Genomic DNA, 18,470 nt, shown 5'->3' with positions numbered 1-18,470 from the left:
CTTGACCTGCTTGCTCCCGTGGAGAGCAGGGACTTTCCCCAATGTCCTCGGCCAACATTCTTCCTTCGACCAATATCACAAAATCAGGTTAACTGGTCATTTGTCTTATTACTGTTTGTTGGATCTTGCTGTGTGTAAAATGGCCACTGTGTTTCTGGACATAACTTGTCACTGCTGTAATTCACTATATGTGAAGCACTTTGAGACCTTTCTTGGAGATGTGATAAGCTGCTATGTAATCAATACTTAACAGTATATTCTCTAAAATTATTAAATATAGACATTAGCCAATCTCCAATGGCACTGGTTCTAGACAGAATTAAAAAAAAACCTATCAGTCATAGAATTGTAGAATTTGACACCATTCAGCCCATCGCACCTGTGCCGGCTCTCTGAAGGAACCATCCACTTAATCCCATTTCCCTGCCCTCTCCCCAGATTCTTATTTTTAAATATTTATCCACTACCCTCTTAAATGACGATTGATTCTGATTCCACTGCTGTTTCTGGCGAGAAAATCAATGTCTTGACAACCCTCGGTGTAAAAACGTTTGTCCTAACTTCTCCCTTCATTCTTTGGGTGGTGATCTTAAGTTAATGCCCTCCAGGTACCAACCTCTAGTTAATACCCTCCAGTTACTGACCTCCACTTACCAACCTCTAGTTAATGACCTCCAGTTACCAACCTCTAGTTAATGACCTCCAGTTACCAACCTCCAGTTAATGACCTCTAGTTAATGACCTCCAGTTACCAACCTCCAGTTAATGACCTCCAGTTAATGACCTCCAGTTAATGACCTCCAGTTACCGACCTCCAGTTAATGACCTCCAGTTAATGACCTCCAGTTACCAACCTCCAGTTAATGACCTCCAGTTACCAACCTCCAGTTAATGACCTCTAGTTAATGACCTCCAGTTACCAACCTCCAGTTACCGACCTCCAGTTACCGACCTCCAGTTACCGACCTCCAGTTACCGACCTCCAGTTACCGACCTCCAGTTAATGACCTCCAGTTAATGACCTCCAGTTACCGACCTCCAGTTACCGACATCTAGTTAATGCCCTCCAGTTAATGACCTCCAGTTACCAACCTCGAGTTAAAGACCTCGAGTTAAAGACCTCCAGTTACCAACTAGTTTTCCTGATTTGCTTTTTCAAAACTTCTCACCATTTTGTAAACCTCTATCAGAACTGCTCTTAACCTTCTTTGTTCTAATAACAAGTGTCCCAGTTTCTCTGGCCTCTTCTCATAACGGAAGCTTCTCATCCCTGGGATCAACGCAGTGAATCTCTTCTGCACCTGCTCCACGGCTTTGACTATTTCCTCAACCTACGTGCTCAAAATTGGTCACAACACAGGAACCCTGATTGAGCTATCCCCACCTCTCTACCTCGGAGATCCATTCTGGCGTACTGCCCCAGCTCAGCTCAAGTACCTCAATGCTGGAGGATGGAACCGATGCCCTTGTCATGGTTGAGTGCCCCACCCATGCTGTGCATTCCCGCTCTGTGCCATTGGATGGGCAGGCAGGAGAAGCACCCTATATCAAAAGCAGGCTAACTTTAGGTTCCAGGAGTGATGGGCAGGTGTGACTGGAGCTCACCTCGGTGTTTGCCGGTCTTGCCCTTGAGGTTCTGCCTCCGTGTGATGCTGTCCCGCAGCTTCTTCAGGTTTTCCTAACACACAAAGACACCGTTAGATTTTTGGCTGTCCACCCTGCTCGGCGAGACCCTCCGGAGTACAACCAACGATGAACAAATGCGAGAGATTAAGGGCTGGATTTTCGGTTGGAGGCTTCTTCGGGCGCTAATGGCGGTGGGGCGGTAAAGTTTGGGCCGGAAAATGGTTTGTGCCCTGAGTGTGGAGCAGAGCGCTAGGGGTGGTGTTCTGCACCTTGCTCAGGGCGCTAGGCCAGGTAAGCAACTGAATATCCCGTGGCGAAAGAGCCGGCTTCAGAACACCTTGAGGGAGGCCTCGCTGCAACAAAAATAACCGGGACAAAAAACACAGAACAAACATTCCCGATAAAGTACTCTCCAAATAAAGGTGAATCGCAAACAACCCCCCCAAAGAAATACCAATTTCATTTACCTTTTTCAATCACTCCTTCCCGTGGCGCCCCGGGACAGCTCTGCCCGCCAGCTCTCTCGGGCGGTCCCACCAGGAGGCACTCCGCGCAAATAGCGCATCGCGTTCGGAACCGGGGCGTTGCCCGCCGGCGCAGTGCTCCCGGGCGGTACTGCTCAGCGCCGCAACACCGGCAACAAATGTCGCGGCGTGGCGCTGGAAGCTGGCTGCCCGGGCGCTAAACCTTCTGAGACCCGTTCCCACCCCTCAGGGGTGCTGACAGAGGCCCAACCCAACCGGAAATCCAGCCCAAGGGGTCTTGTGTTAGTGTGGACATAGCATTCTACGCAACATGAATATTATTACAAATAATATGATTTATTGGTCTAGTAATATTTTAACTAAGTTTTAAAAATCTTTGTGTGTTTTTTCATGCCTCTGTCCATTAATGCTTCACCGTTTGATATTTCAAATTCTTTTCTGACTTTCCCTTCCTGACTCGTACAGGGGGACGGGTTCCATAGGTGCCAGCACTCTACCCAAGTGTCCATTCTTCATGTGAGAACCTCAATTGGGGGTCACAGCCACGCCCACCTGCTCACTCAATGGGCATATGTGTGTGTCTGCCCAGCAGACGTCACTGGACAGCAATCACAGAATTGCGCAGCGCACCATTCGGCCCATCGCGCTTGTGCTGGCTTTTGAAAGCGTGATCCAATTAGCCCCTCCCGCCATAGCCCTGCTAATTTTTCCCCACCAGGTATATACCAATTCCGGTTTGAAAGTTACTACTGAATCTGCTCCCACCGCCCTTTCAGGCAGCGCGTTCCAGATCACAACAACTCGCTGCGTAAAAACATTCACCTCATCGCTCCCCGCTGGTTCCTTTGCAAATTATCTTAAATCTGTGTCCACTGGTTACTGACCGTTCTACCAGTGAAAACAGTTTTTCCAGATTTACTCTGTCACAATTCTGGCAGATTTTTCTCGTCCCGAGCCTTCTAGCCTGTTTGGCTTTAGTGCGACACCAGGCAGTGCACTAGGCCAGAAGTGTTGACGATTTTTGAGTTTGAGCTGCATTGGTGAATGCCATGGAGTCTCTGGGCCAGGCGTAATGTTGAAATCCTCCCTCTCAGTCACGTCCATATCTCTCGAGTTGTTTACATTACAGATCTCGGTGCTTTGATTTTTATTTACATTTGGTCTCAGGATGTGGACGTCGCTTGCAAGGCCGGCATTTATTGCCCACCCCTAGTTGCCCTGAGAAGGTGGTGGTGGGCCTTCTGCTTGAACCGATGCAACCCCCAATCCTGTTAGGTGGGGAATTCCAATATAATGGCCTGGTGACAATGACTGATCTGTGAAATATGTCCAAGCTATGTTGGAGTCCATAATTAAAGAAACAGTAACAGGACATTTGGAAAAGCAAAATTTGGTCAGGCAAAGTCAGCATGGATTTATGAAGGGAAAGTCATGTTTGAAACATTTTCTGGAATTCTTTGAGGATGTAATGAACAGGGTGGATAAAGGGGAACCAGTGGATATGGTGCATTTGGACTTCCAGAAGACATTTGACAAGGTGCCACGCAAAAGGTTACAAGATAAAAGTTCATGGGGTTGGGGGTAATATATTAGCATGGATAGAAGATTGGCTGACAAACAGAAAACAGAGAGTCGGGATAAATGGTTCATTCTCTGGTTGGCAATCAGTAATGAGTGGGGTGCCGCAGGTATCAGTACTGGGACCCCAACTATTTACAATCTATATTAACGACTTGGAAGAAGGGACTGAGTATAATGTAGCCAAGTTTGCTGATGATACAAAGATGGGAGGAAGGGCAATATGTGAGGAGGACATAGATAGGCTAAGTGAGTGGGCAAGAATTTGGCAAATGGAGTATAATTTTGGAAAGTGTGAGGTCATGCACTTTGTCAGAAAAAAATCAAAGAGCAAATTATTATTTAAATGGAGAAAGATTGCAAAGTGCTGTAGTACAGCAGGACCTGGGGGTACTTGTGCATGAAACACAAAAGGTTAGTATGCAGGTACAGCAAGTGATCAGGAAGGCCAATGGAATCTTCACCTTTATTGCAAAGGGGATGGAGTATAAAAGTAGGGAAGTCTTGTTACAGCTGTACAGGGTATTGGTGAGGCCACACCTGGAATACTGCGAGCAGTTTTAGTTTCCATATTTACGAAAGGATATACTTGCTGTGGAGGCAGTTCAGAGAAGGTTCACTCGGTTGATTCCGGGGATGAGTGGGTTGACTTATGAGGAAAGGTTGAGTAGGTTGGGCCTCTACTCATCAGAAGAATGAGAGGTGATCTTATAGAAACGTATAAGATTATGAGGGGGCTTGACAAGGTGGATGTAGAGAGGATGTTTCCACTGATAGGGGAGACTAGAACTAGGGGGCATGATCTTAGAATAAGTGGCTGCCCATTTAAAACTGAGATGAGGAGAAATTTCTTCTCTCAGAGGGTTGTGAATCTGTGAAATTCACTGCCTCAGAGAGCTGTGGAAGCTGGGACATTGAATAAATTTAAGACAGAAATAGACAGTTTCTTAAACGATAAGAGGATAAGGGGTTATGGGGAGCGGGCGGGGAAGTGGAGCTGAGTCCATGATCAGATCAGCCATGATCTTATTAAATGGCGGAGCAGGCTCGAGGGGCTGTATGGCTGACTCCTACTCCTATTTCTTATGTTGTTATGTGTAACTCGAAGGTTCCCTCAACCTTTCTGCTTTTGCCCTTCTCAGTGGTGGAGGTTGCAGGGGAGGGAGATGATGTTGAAGTAACCTTGGCGAGTTGCTGCAGTGCATCCTTTAGTACACACTGTCGCCGTGGTGCGCCAGTGATGGAGGGGGTGGATACTGAGCCCAGTGGCAGCATTGATCGAGCCAGTTACTCTGTCCTGGATGGTGTCGAGCTTTTTGAGTGTACTTGCAGCTGCACCCATCCAAGCAAGTGGAGAGTATTCCCTCACAATCCTGACTTGAAAAGTTAAATGTTGAGCCTTGAACCAAGTCTGGGTGTTGTCTAGGGTCCTGCTACAGACTAGAATGGGCTACTTCAAACTCAGAGGAATTGTGACTGGAGCTAAACACTGTGCAGTCATCGGCAAACAGCCCCACTCCTGCCTTTATGATGGATGTAAAGTCATTGATGAGGCAAATTAAATGGTAGGTTGAGGTTATTTCCCTGGGAAACTCCGACAGCAATATCCTGGGCGGAGATAATTAGCAACATCCACAAGCATTTCCTTGTTTAGGATTTCTTCACCAATGCAGCTGCAGCACTAAGAACAGTCCTTACCCAACCTCGAGGCCCATGCAATTCAAACCCTCGCAGTGCATGTAAAAGATCCCATGCCATTATTCAAAGAAGATAGGGGATTTCTGGCCAACATCACTTCATCAGATTATCCACTTATTTAACTCATCGCTGCTTGTGGCACCTTGCTGTGCACAAATTGGCTGCTGTGTTTACCGATATAACAGCAGTGATGACACTTTAAAAGTAATTCATTGGCTGTGAGGCACTTTGAAACTTCCCGAGAACATGACAGCTCTATATAAATACACGTTCTTTCTCAGACAAACTAGTTAATGTTCAATATAAAACGCACATAGCGCTCAGGTACCCGGGCTTCAAAGCCCATTTGACGGCACTGGGCTAGAGGAGGTTGAAGTTGGCTGGCCTGGACTGGACTGGATAGGGTTGACCTGGGCCAGGCTGGGCTAGGCTAAGATGGCTTGGACAGGCCTGGGTGGGGCTGGCCTGGTCTTTGCTAGTCTAGGCTTGGCCAGGAGGGTGGGCCACATCACACATTTAGCACGTTCTAAAGGTGAACTCAGTTGGCTAATTAGAGATCCCAGTCATGTGAAAGATAAATTTGATGAGACGGTGTATAATGACCCTGCCGGAGCAGGACACGGCCAGCTTTCCAGTGCGTCTGCCTTTGGGCTGGTGAAACCAAGTGGAGAACGATAAATGCAGGAATTATGGGAGGAACTTTACACAAGCGATCGTCAGGGGATTGAATGAACTGGGTGGGGTCCAGGATAGAGTGGATTGGACATACTCCGGGCAAGGATGGGCCGGGTGTTCCTTCTCCTCGGTAGAGGGGCAGGTACTTTATGGTCAATGTGCTTCCAGAGAATGGAAGTGGAATTTACCCCAACCAGCCCTGACCCCAAGTTCAACAACCAATCCAAGATCATTGCATGGGGGGAGGGTATAGGGGGAAGGAGGGGATGGGTGCGCTCTCCTAATGTTGGCAATCAATAAACTCGAACTGAAATGTTAAATACCTGCTGGTACCGGAAGGAGTCCGATCGGCGTTTCTGGTTGAGTTGCCACTCCTTAAACTGCAGGAGGGCTTCATCCACGTTGATCATTCCCAGCTTCACTTGTTCCTGTAAGGTGATGAGCTGCCGCTGGCCTGGGGTCTTCATCCCCGCAAACGGGTCGTAGTCACTGGATGGAACCCGAGACAGCAGGTGCTTCGGGCGTGGCGGAGGCGCTGGAAGAAAACATCGAACTCCAGTAAAGCCAGCCAATGTTGTGTGCTATCTGATCTCCCCTCCGGGCTGACGCTTCTCTCTCACCATGTTCACAACTTGGTCTCTATTTTATTCAGGCAACCGTGGTCTTTGCTACATCAGAAGTCTCGCCAGTCCTGTACCTACCCACCATGGCCCTGAAACTCCACGGGAAACTGACTAGTTTCCTGGAGTTATACAGCAGCTAATTGGTCGGACCCTGGAGTTATACAGCAACCGATTGGTCAGACCCTGGAGTTATCAGCAACCGATTGGTCGGACCCTGGAGTTATACAGCAACCAATTGGTCGGACCCTGGAGTTATACAGCAACCGATTGGTCGGACCCTGGAGTTATCGAGCAACCGATTGGTCGGACCCTGGAGTTATCAGCAACCGATTGGTTAGACAGAGTTCTAGGCTCTAATACTTGTCGCTACATTCTTTTAACTCTCCCTGGGCGGTAACGGAGTGGCGGGCGGGCGGGCGGGGAGCAATGAACATGGAGCGGTGCCATTTCCCGCTGATGGGGAGTCCAGTCCCTTCTGCCGAGGCAGTGGAAACCTGGAACTGTCTCTTCCAATCGGTTGTGGAAGCTGGGGTTCAATGGGAATTAAAGAAGGCGATTGATATCCCAGAGAGCTGTGGAGGCTGGGTCATTGAATATATTTAAGGTGGAGATAGACAAATTCTTGAACATTTATGGAGTCAAGGGTTATTGGGAGCGGGCGGGGAAGTGGAGCTGAGTCTATGATCGGATCAGCCATGATCTTATTGAATGGCGGAGCAAGCCCGAGGGGCCAATGGCCGACTCCTGCTCCTATTTCTTATTGTTCCCCATTTGCTGGTTCTGGAGGTGGCTGAGGCTCCTGTCGAACTCCTTTGGGGGCTCCATTAATAAAAGTTGTTCCCGTGACGTACACGGGACCCCGAGGGCACTTCAACCTATTCATCAGTGAGGCTCCCCTCACGGCTGTGAGAGGCCTGTGAGACTCACTAAGGCAAGTAAATAAAACTGTCCCGGGCGGGGAGCATGAGCGATCCTCAAGGCCGCAGGAGGAAAGTGTTCGGTCTGTGCTGTCCCAAACTCTGCGCTGCCCACCCACCCCACCCCGCAGCTGAACATATTCCTGGAGGTTTCATCACACTTCCCCCTCCCCCACCCCCCTGCCTCAAACGGCCCCGCCCTCCACGCTCTCGCTATTAGTCACCCAACATGTCCATCCTAGCGGAGCTCCGCCTTCCCAGGGCCAATCGGAAGGTGAACGGACTCAGTGTTACCCATTGGATGATAACTGACTATCAGTCAAACGGCCTTTTTATCCCATCTCCAATGTTTTTATAACTAATAAATGTTAAAAGAAAATGCAAAAGATCGCATATAATTTTTTTCATGTCTCTATGATTTCTCCTCCCGTGTTGCTCGTCGAGATGAGTCTGTAATTCCCGGAGACTCCCAGTCAATCCTGGAGCGTTGGTAACCCCACTCCAGTTGGCAACAAATACCAGCCCTCAGGACTCCACACAGTCTCCCATTGGTGATCGAGCTTCCACAGGACCTCGAACCGTGGAACACTGCACTTCCTTCAATCTTGTCCTCTGACAACCCAACGCTCTAAACTCACGATTGGAATCGCTACTCCCGTCTTACCTCACCTTCCCTTCTACTCTGTTCAGTCTGCGCTCTTCATCAAAGCTTTCCATTAAATAAAAAACCCCAGCCAGCTAGGTGCGTTGGGAGGAATTACTGGGTACATACCTGGCCCAGAGTGTCCACCTGCAGCAGCGCTCAATGCTGTAATGTAAAGGTTCTCCGCTCTCTTCTCCTGTTTGTTGCCGAACACTGCAGCCAATAGAAATATAGAAACATTAATATTCTTCTCAATGTTCATCTCTTCTCAGTGCTGCTCTTATATTATGGGCTCAATTTTCCCTTGTGATTTGTGCTGTTTTTTTGGAGCAGGCTGCTTTTTCTGGCCTAAGTTGAAAAACCAGTTTCCCCAATCAATTTGCACCAGCGTAACTCAGTTAGTTACGATTTTTTTAGGTCAGTTTTTTTTTTCCAGCCAAAGGAGGCGTAACCAGCCACCCGTGCCAATTCTGGCCATTGAGAGAGAGAGAGAGAGAGAGATCGAGAGAGATGGCTATATGCTTCACTTTGCAGCCTCAGCTTGCATTGTGTCCCTGGTTACCATGACAGCCCAATCTTTTTGGTGCAGAATCAAGGCTCCACCCACAAAACTAAATGTCAGGTTACGCCACGCCGAAATGAAGAAGTCCAACAGGGAAACTTAGAATTTTTTTTTGCCGTACTTAGGCCCCCAAAAATCGGGCGTAACTCTTCAAGTACACCAAAAAAATGCTTTGTGGAAAATTGAGCCCTATATAGAGCTGCACAAGGGGCCAGGATAGTGAGCCTGGGGGTGTCTTCAGTGCCAGCAGCCGACTTGCCCAGGTGGTCACCATTGCCCAACCCAACTCTATCCTCACACATCTCCACGGCACAAACTTTGTGCAGATATTAGACAATTGATGCACAACTCAAACAAATGTGGAATTGTCAACATTTTAATCTAGTTAAATGGCAGCAAATTTCAGGAACTAGTGAGAACCTGTTAAAAGTAGCAGCTTCGTGAAAATATAATACTTTTTTCTTTGCTGTGACTTGGTACATAAATACAGCCAATGGAATCTTTGATTTTGCAGTAAGCACTTTTGGAGCCTGTCCATAATTGTTGTGACATTAAACTGTTTTGGATGGTCATGTATATTTGTAGTTTATTTTCAGATCCTTGTGTCCTCGAAGCTGAAACGACACTCTCGGAAGGTGAAGGCCTGAGAACTGGTTTAGTCTCGATAAATTGATAAGGTGCTTCTAAAAATAATGTACATGAAAGTTTGATATTGGGCCCTTCAATTTTCATCGGATAAATTTGAAATAAAATAGAATTTAATCGCAGTTTGCTCGGTATTCTGGACAACAAAGGGTTATGTCACACATTAGATTTGCAATAGTGTAAAAATGTTTGCCTCCACTAAAAACGTAAAGCAAAATCTTTGATTATAATTGTCAGAAAATATTGGGTTAAATAAGATATTGGTGGGGACTATTATGTGGAGTGTTTATGAGGCAAGATTGGGTCGACTAGGCCTATATTCACGAGAGTTTAGAAGAATGGGAGGGGATCTCATTGAAAAGTATAAAATTCTGACTGGGTTGGATAGACTGGATGCGGGGAAGATGTTTCCCCTGGCTGGGAAGTCTAGAACAAGGGGTCACAGTCTCAGGATACGGGGTAGGAAATTTAGGACCGAGATGAGGAGAAAGGTTTTCACTCAGAGGATGGTGAACCTGTGGAATTCTCTACCACAGAAGGCTGTGGAGGCCAAGTCACTGAATATATTTAAGAGGGAGATAGATAGATTTCTAGAAACAAAAGGCATCAAGGGGCATGGGGAAAAACCAGGAATATGGTGTTGAGATAGAGGATCAGCTACGATCATAATGAATGGCGGTGCAGACTCGAAGGGCCGAATGGCCTACTCCTGCTCCTATTTTCTATGTTTCTATGATGTGGAATACGTTGCCTGAACGGGCAGTGGAAACAGATCCAATAGTAATTTTTAAAAAGGAATTGGCTATTGAAATAGATAAATGTGCAGGGTTATGGGGATAGAGCGGGGGAGTGGGACTAACTGGATCGGCCATTCAAAGAGCCGGCACAGGAACGATGGGCCAAATGGCCTCCTTCCGCGCTGACTTTTCTGTCCAATTGTTTCTTTCGCAAAAATGCGAAGTGCTCTTGAAATATGATGCAATAAAAAAAGAGCAAGTTAAAAATAGTCACTGCTAAAATAGACCTGCCTACCGTATCACTGTACTCTACCCTCTGGGCAAGGGCCATTGATCTTTTCACATATGAGCATCTACCTCCCTTATGCCGTGCACAGCAAACCAAAAGTTTTTCAGAAACAGGAAATCGAAACGATGTGTGAAATAAAACTGGCGTTCACAAATGAACTCAACAACATTTCAAAAATCCCTTCAGAATGAGAAAGGGAAGTGGCTGTCCCGTCAGGTGACCACATTGTCACACAGCCGTGACGTACTGTTTTCCATTCAGCTTCTTCGAGGAAGAAACATTAAAATGTAAACAGGTGGCAGCAGGGGTCGGTAACCAGAGGACGCAGACTGCAGATAATCGGCTAAAGAAGCAGAGTGCCATTGAGGAAAAATGTTTTTACGCAGCGAGTTGTTGTGATCTGTAACACGCTGCCTGAAAGAGTGGTGGGAGCAGATTCAATAGTAACTTTCTGAAGCGAATTGGACCAATACTTGAAGGAGAACAAAGTTGTTTTTATAAGAACACGCAGGGCTATGGGGAAAGAGCGGGAGAGTGGGACTAACTGGGTAGCTCTTGCAAACTGCCGGCACAGCCTCCTTCTGCACTGTAAGGTTCCATGGGCTAGAAATTCGGGACGTTAGCGGGGTGCTAATGGGGCACAAATGACTTTGCACATCAGGCGTGGCGCCGCTAACGACTCCTGCTAAATTCCGCGGGAGCTTATGGCGGCGGTAACGCGTAGCGCCCCGCTCCGCTGGCAATGCTCACGTCATCGCTGTGCACAGCGACCTGTTACATAGCTCTGTGCCCTGCTCCCAACCTGTCCGTCCCAGTGTGTAACACTGTGCCCCACTCCCGACCCGTCCATCCCAGTGTGTAACACTGCGCCCCACTCCCAACCTGTCCGTCCCAGTGTGTAACACTGTGTCCCACTCCCGACCTGCCCCAGTGTGTAACACTGTGCCCCACTCCCGACCCGTCCGTCCCCGTGTGTAACACTGCGCCCCACTCCCAACCTGTCTGTCCCAGTGTGTAACACTGTGTCCCACTCCCGACCTGCCCCAGTGTGTAACACTGTGCCCCACTCCTGACCCGTCCGTCCCAGTGTGTAACACTGCGCCCCACTCCCAACCTGTCCGTCCCAGTGTGTAACACTGTGCCCCACTCCCGACCCGTCCGTCCCAGTGTGTAACACTGCGCCCCACTCCCAACCTGTCCGTCCCAGTGTGTAACACTGTGCCCCACTCCCAACCTGTCTGTCCCAGTGTGTAATACTGTGTCCCACTCCCGACCTGCCCCAGTGTGTAACACTGTGCCCCACTACCGACGCGTCCGTCCCAGTGTGTAACACTGTGCCCCACTCCCAACCTGTCTGTCCCAGTGTGTAACACTGCGCCCACTCCCAACCTGTCCGTCCCAGTGTGTAACACTGTGTCCCACTCCCAACCTGTCTGTCCCAGTGTGTAACACTGTGCCCCATTCCCAACCTGTCCGTCCCAGTGTGTAACACTGTGCCCCACTCCCAACCTGTCTGTCCCAGTGTGTAACACTGCGCCCCACTCCTAACCTGTCCGTCCCAGTGTGTAACACTGTGTCCCACTCCCGACCTGCCCCAGTGTGTAACACTGTGCCCCACTCCCGACCGCCAGTGTGTAACACTGTGCCCACTCCCGACCCCCAATGTGTAACACTGTGCCCCACTCGCGACCTGCCCCAGTGTGTAACACTGTGCCCACTCCCGACCCCCAATGTGTAACACTGTGCCCCACTCGCGACCTGCCCCAGTGTGTAACACTGTGCCCCACTCCCGACCTGCCCCAATATGTAATACTGTGCCCCACTCCCGACCCCCAGTGTGTAACACTGCACCCCACTCCCGACCCCCAGTGTGTAACACTGCGCCCCACTCCCGACCTGCCCCAGTGTGTAACACTGTGCCTCGCTCCCGACCCCCAGTGTGTAACACTGTGCCCCACTCCCGACCCCCAGTGTGTAACACTGTGCCTCGCTCCCGACCCCCAGTGTGTAACACTGTGCCCCACTCCCGACCCCCAGTGTGTAACACTGCGCCCCACTCCCGACCCCCACTGTGTAACACTGCGCCCCACTCCCGACCCCCAGTGTGTAACACTGTGCCCCACTCCTGACCCCCAGTGTGTAACACTGCGCCCCACTCCCGACCCCCAGTGTGTAACACTGCGCCCCACTCCCGACCCCCAGTGTGTAACACTGCGCCCCACTCCCGACCCCCAGTGTGTAACACTGCGCCCCACTCCCGACCCCCAGTGTGTAACACTGTGCCCCACTCCTGACCTCCAGTGTGTAACACTGCGCCCCACTCCTGACCCCCAGTGTGTAACACTGCGCCCCACTCCCGACCCGTCCCAGAGTGTAACACTGCGCCCCACTCCCGACCCCCAGTGTGTAACACTGTGCCCCACTCCTGACCCCCAGTGTGTAACACTGCGCCCCACTCCCGACCCCCAGTGTGTAACACTGTGCCCCACTCCTGACCCCCAGTGTGTAACACTGCGCCCCACTCCCGACCCCCAGTGTGTAACACTGCGCCCCACTCCCGACCCCCAGTGTGTAACACTGAGCCTCACTCCCGACCCCCAGTGTGTAACACTGTGCCCCACTCCTGACCCCCAGTGTGTAACACTGTGCCCCACTCCCGACCCCCAGTGTGTAACACTGTGCCCCACTCCCGACCCCCAGTGTGTAACACTGCGCCCCACTCCCGACCCCCAGTGTGTAACACTGCACCCCGCTCCCGACCCCCAGTGTGTAACACTGTGCCCCACTCCCGACCCCCAGTGTGTAACACTGTGCCCCACTCCTGACCCCCAGTGTGTAACACTGTGCCCCACTCCTGACCCCCAGTGTGTAACACTGTGCCCCACTCCCGACCCCCAGTGTGTAACACTGCGCCCCACTCCCGACCCCCAGTGTGTAACACTGCGCCCCACTCCTGACCCCCAGTGTGTAACACTGTGCCCCACTCCTGACCTCCAGTGTGTAACACTGCGCCCCACTCCTGACCCCCAGTGTGTAACACTGCGCCCCACTCCCGACCCGTCCCAGAGTGTAACACTGCGCCCCACTCCCGACCCCCAGTGTGTAACACTGTGCCCCACTCCTGACCCCCAGTGTGTAACACTGCGCCCCACTCCCGACCCCCAGTGTGTAACACTGCGCCCCACTCCCGACCCCCAGTGTGTAACACTGTGCCCCACTCCCGACCCCCAGTGTGTAACACTGTGCCCCACTCCTGACCACTAGTGTGTAACACTGTGCCCCACTCCCGACCCCCAGTGTGTAACACTGCGCCCCACTCCCGACCCCCAGTGTGTAACACTGCACCCCGCTCCCGACCCCCAGTGTGTAACACTGCGCCCCACTCCTGACCTGCCCCAGTGTGTAACACTGCGCCCCACTCCCGACCCCCAGTGTGTAACACTGTGCCCCACTCCTGACCCCCAGTGTGTAACACTGTGCCCCACTCCTGACCCCCAGTGTGTAACACTGTGCCCCACTCCCGACCCCCAGTGTGTAACACTGCGCCCCACTCCCGACCCCCAGTGTGTAACACTGTGCCCCACTCCCGTCCCCAGTGTGTAACACTGTGCCCCACTCCCGACCCCCAGTGTGTAACACTGTGCCCACTCCCGACCCCCAGTGTGTAACACTGTGCCCCACTCCCGACCCCCAGTGTGTAACACTGTGCCCCACTCCCGACCCGTCCCAGTGTGTAACACTGCGCCCCACTCCCGACCCCCAGTGTGTAACACTGTGCCCCACTCCCGACCCAGAAGGAAGTGGAGTGCTTTATTTTGCGCTCCATTTCCTTTCGGGAGGCAGTAACCCAAACTTTTGCTAGCGGGGTGTGACCTCCGCGCCTGGCCCAGAATGTCCCACCTCCCGGATATTACCGTCCCCAAACAGGGCGCACCCCCCTTTAATTCTATAAAACAATTACCCAAATAATGAATGAAATAACTTTATAAAGGGAATTGGATTGGATCTGATTAGAGTGACACGCCAATCGTTTTGCATGTGATTGTTTGATCAACCCTGGAAAGCAGAAAGCAAATTCTTTGGCAGCCAAACCCTGGGGCCTCATCAAAACAGTCTCGGCGGCAGTATCAGCAAGCTCGGTGATGTCTGCCGGCTCTTACTCAGTGAACGTTAACTTTTGCTGCAGAAAGAGAAGTTCTGATGCAAGTAGCCCGAAAGGACGTTCAGGAATGAACCAAAGTGAAGTTGAGGCACATGGGGAAAGGTTAGGGGAGTTGGACTTGTGCTCTTGGGCACAGAGGTGACTTCTTTGTGACCCAGTTGAAGTCTTTTGGATTATGAACACGACTGATGAAGGTGATCTGGTGAGAGGTTGATATATGAGGGCTGGTAGAATTGTAGAATAAGTCAACAAAGGAGGTCAGTGTAATGGGCAGTACACATGGGTTCAAGAGGCAAGTAAAGGAGCAGGAGGGATTGAGGGCCAAGGTGAAAAGGTGGGCAGGAAGGATGGGATTGGATATAATGCGGTGACCTTTTAGGGCCAATGGCTTTTCCTGCTCCTATTGTTCACCACTTGGTCTTGGTCCAGGATCTGATTCTAGCTGCGGGAGAACTCTGACTTTCTCCAATGATGTGGGGCTTGGTCCTTTGGGTACATGCACAGGCTGGTATTTTACTGAGCCTCACTGACCAGGTACGATCCTCATTAGGTTACCTGATCTCACCTGGGTCAGCAGAGGAGATGCTACAATTGGCTTCAGCTAGACTTGACTATGAAAGCCAAGGATTCTGCTCTTGAACCTAATCCAGTGACCACTGTGGCTATGTGTAGGTGCACCGATTTCAGGTAAGGAACAGCTGGTGCCCTGTCTGACCAATCTCCTTTCTTTGAGGATGTGACAACCCAAATGGAGTGTGGTAAACCCTACGATGTTATATATTTAGACTTCAAAACGTTGGGGGGGGTGGGGGTGGGCAGAAGTGCGGAGTGCTGTGCCCAAGGCTCAGTGTTGGGACCATTGCTGTTTCCAATTTACATCAATGGCTTGGTTTCAGAAACTTAATGACAATTAGTCAGATTGCAGATGATACCAAACTGGGAGGGGCTGTGTAATCAAATGAGGCAGAGTGGAAATGACAGAATGAGCTGAACAAAATATGTGAGTGAGCAGAACAGAAGCCGATGAAATGTAATACAAACACGCCCTGAAGTACGGTACATATGTGGGAGAAATGGGCAACGCACGGACTCCATCAATGGTGTTAAAATAGCTAACAATGAGGTTGAAAGAGATCTAGGAGCTTCAGTAGATTCAACACATTCAACACTAAACATCCCCAACCATTACAGAGCAGCAATTAACAGAGTCAACAAGCTGTCAAACTGCAGTCGGATATACGTCAGAAGTCATGATCAGACTGTACAGGCTGTGGTCAGGCCCACTTTGAGTACTGGGTCCAGTTCTGGTCAGACTCACCTTGAGCACTGTGTCCAGTTCTGGTCAGACCCGCCTTGAGCACTGTGTCCAGTTCTGGTCAGGCCCACCTTGAGCACTGTGTCCAGTTCTGGTCAGGCCCACCTTGAGCACTGTGTCCAGTTCTGGTCAGACCCACCTTGAGCACTGTGTCCAGTTCTGGTCAGACCCACCTTGAGCACTGGATCCAGTTCTGGTCAGACCCACCTTGAGCACTGGGTCCAGTTCTGGTCAGGCCCACCTTGAGTACGGTGTCCAGTTCTGGTCAGACCCACCTTGAGCACTGGGTCCAGTTCTGGTCAGGCCCACCTTGAGCACTCTGTCCAGTTCTGGTCAGACCCACCTTGAGCACTGTGTCCAGTTCTGGTCAGGCCCACCTTGAGCACTGTGTCCAGTTCTGGTCAGGCCCACCTTGAGCACTGTGTCCAGTTCTGGTCAGACCCACCTTGAGCACTGTGTCCAGTTCTGGTCAGGCCCACCTTGAGCACTGTGTCCAGTTCTGGTCAGACCCACCTTGAGCACTGTGTCCAGTTCTGGTCAGGCCCACCTTGAACATTGGGTCCAGCCCTGGTCAGACCCACCTTGAGAACTGTGTCCAGTCCTGGTCAGGCCACACCTCGAGGATGCACTATTCACAGCTCTGGTCACCAAGACACAAGGGAGACCCACAGGCACTGGAGGCAGGGCAGGGAATAGCTATACGAGGCTGATCCCCAGTGTCGGGTCGGAGTTCTGTGGATATACTGGAGAGACTTGGGGCTTCAGGAAGTGCCTGAGATGGGATCTTATAGAGGTTTATAATATTAATAATGTTATAGAAAAAAACCCAGAATATTACTTTAAATAAAAGAGGGAGTCGGACAGATTAAATCAATAAAAGGTAAATTTCGGACTGTTATCGGAAGGTTCTCATTCACACAGTGAGTGACCAACTTTCGGGAATGTCAGAGTGGTGGAAACACGGGAATAATTTAACAAAATCTAGATCAGTAATGGTGGGGGCGGAGGAGGGGTGGTGTAGGGTTGTTCTGGATGGATGAATAAAGATGGGCCGATGGCCCTCCTGATCTGTACGTATCTTGTGAACGCCCATTATCCTTCACCTCCAAAACTGCTTCCTGCTCACCTTTGAAAATGTAGGGCTTCTCATCAGCGCTGGGAGCAACTTGTGTTCTCGGGACAGGAAGTGGAGGCCGGCTCACAATCTCCGGAGGATTGTCATCTTCGATCACGGTATCGTACACATCCTCGCTCATTTCATAAGGGGCATCACACTCCTCATTTAGGTCCTTACTCCCTGCAATAACGATTGTTCAAACAGAAGTTAAATAATGCTGGAGAAACTGGCAACCACGCTCCTTGAGGGTTTCATGGGAAATTCTACCGTGTGGCGTGGTTCTGAGCCTCGGAGACCTGCACAGTCCCAAGTGGGATCCGTAGGATTCGCCAATCTCAGCCCCAGTGCCAGGCTACAGTTAGATTCAGTGCTCCTGGGCCAAGGAGGAGAGAAGTCAGCCAGAGCTTTCAAGTCTCCTCACCATCCAATGGCAAGCGTGGATGTTGGATGAAGACAGGGCTGCCCCAGACCATGATACCTGCCAAGGTGGAATGCCAGCTCTCGATTCACTGGAGGCGAAATAGCCAGTTCGGCTCTGTAATGTATTTGCTTCATGGGTTCTTTGCTTCAGAATTTATAGCAATACATTACCATTAAGAACTAGTGGGTTTATTAGCAAAAGGTTTAACAATCACACTACACATTGCCGGTTCATCCACCGGGATCACAACCACCTGCCTCATTGTGGATCCCCTGAACCCAACTCGACGGCCCGCTGCCTGGACCGGCTGATGGCACCCTTGGCTGTGCCCAAGAGCAGTCCTACGAGGAGGCCCTCGGACCTACCCGCTCCCCTCCGCACAGGATGCCCAAAGATCAGGAGCGCGGGACTGAAGTGCGCTCTACAACTCTTTTAGTTGTGAAACAAAATTAACAGTTAAATCAAGTGCCCCCTGATCTGGGGGACACTACAGTTCGACTTGGCAATGGCAGCCTACACCTGTAATGTATGCACCTGAGGTGCATACATTACAGGTGTAGGCTGCCATTGCCAAGTCGAACTGTACCCAGTGTGAGCGCATGTCTTCAAGGGAATGACAGAGAGAAAGGAGAGAACCAAGGCAAAAAGCAAGACCCACCCTGAAAAAACTTTCTCAGCATGCAATCTTTCGTTGCATCAAAACGATCTGGCGTATATGGAGCTGCATGGGCCATTCCAGTCACCTTAGACATTGACTCATCTGTAAGCAAAGTTTACTGAAATGTTATCCGATAAAATCAAAGATATATCTGAATTTTCAATAATTTTTGACGAATACATCCAGTTACAGCCTATAAAAAGCACAGACAGGTTGTCTCAGTTAGTTTGGTGTGCAGGTCATACTGCACTTCTTGTACTGGAGGTCTGTCAGTACTTTGGCCCCTCACTCCCAGCTTGACAATACAGGTAGCTGAGGC

At 50.3% G+C, this 18,470-nt stretch overlaps 1 protein-coding gene across 2 annotated transcripts in view; it reads right to left on the bottom strand.

Annotated features, from left to right (window-relative positions):
- The window catches only part of LOC139234943 (phosphoinositide 3-kinase adapter protein 1-like), a 128,956-nt gene that overhangs the window by 14,724 nt on the left and 95,762 nt on the right, over positions 1-18,470 (bottom strand). For both annotated transcript variants that reach the window (XM_070865916.1, XM_070865917.1), the window contains 5 exons: positions 18,152-18,253; positions 17,082-17,252; positions 8,375-8,458; positions 6,386-6,597; positions 1,606-1,678 (listed from right to left, as the gene is read on the bottom strand). In XM_070865916.1, coding sequence (XP_070722017.1) covers positions 1,606-1,678; positions 6,386-6,597; positions 8,375-8,458; positions 17,082-17,252; positions 18,152-18,253 — 642 coding nt within the window. The remainder of the gene's footprint in view (positions 1-1,605; positions 1,679-6,385; positions 6,598-8,374; positions 8,459-17,081; positions 17,253-18,151; positions 18,254-18,470) is intronic.

This window comes from Pristiophorus japonicus, chromosome 22, assembly GCF_044704955.1.
Source record: "Pristiophorus japonicus isolate sPriJap1 chromosome 22, sPriJap1.hap1, whole genome shotgun sequence".
Lineage (NCBI taxonomy): Eukaryota > Metazoa > Chordata > Chondrichthyes > Pristiophoridae > Pristiophorus > Pristiophorus japonicus.
This window is presented reverse-complemented; position numbering and strand designations above follow the sequence as displayed.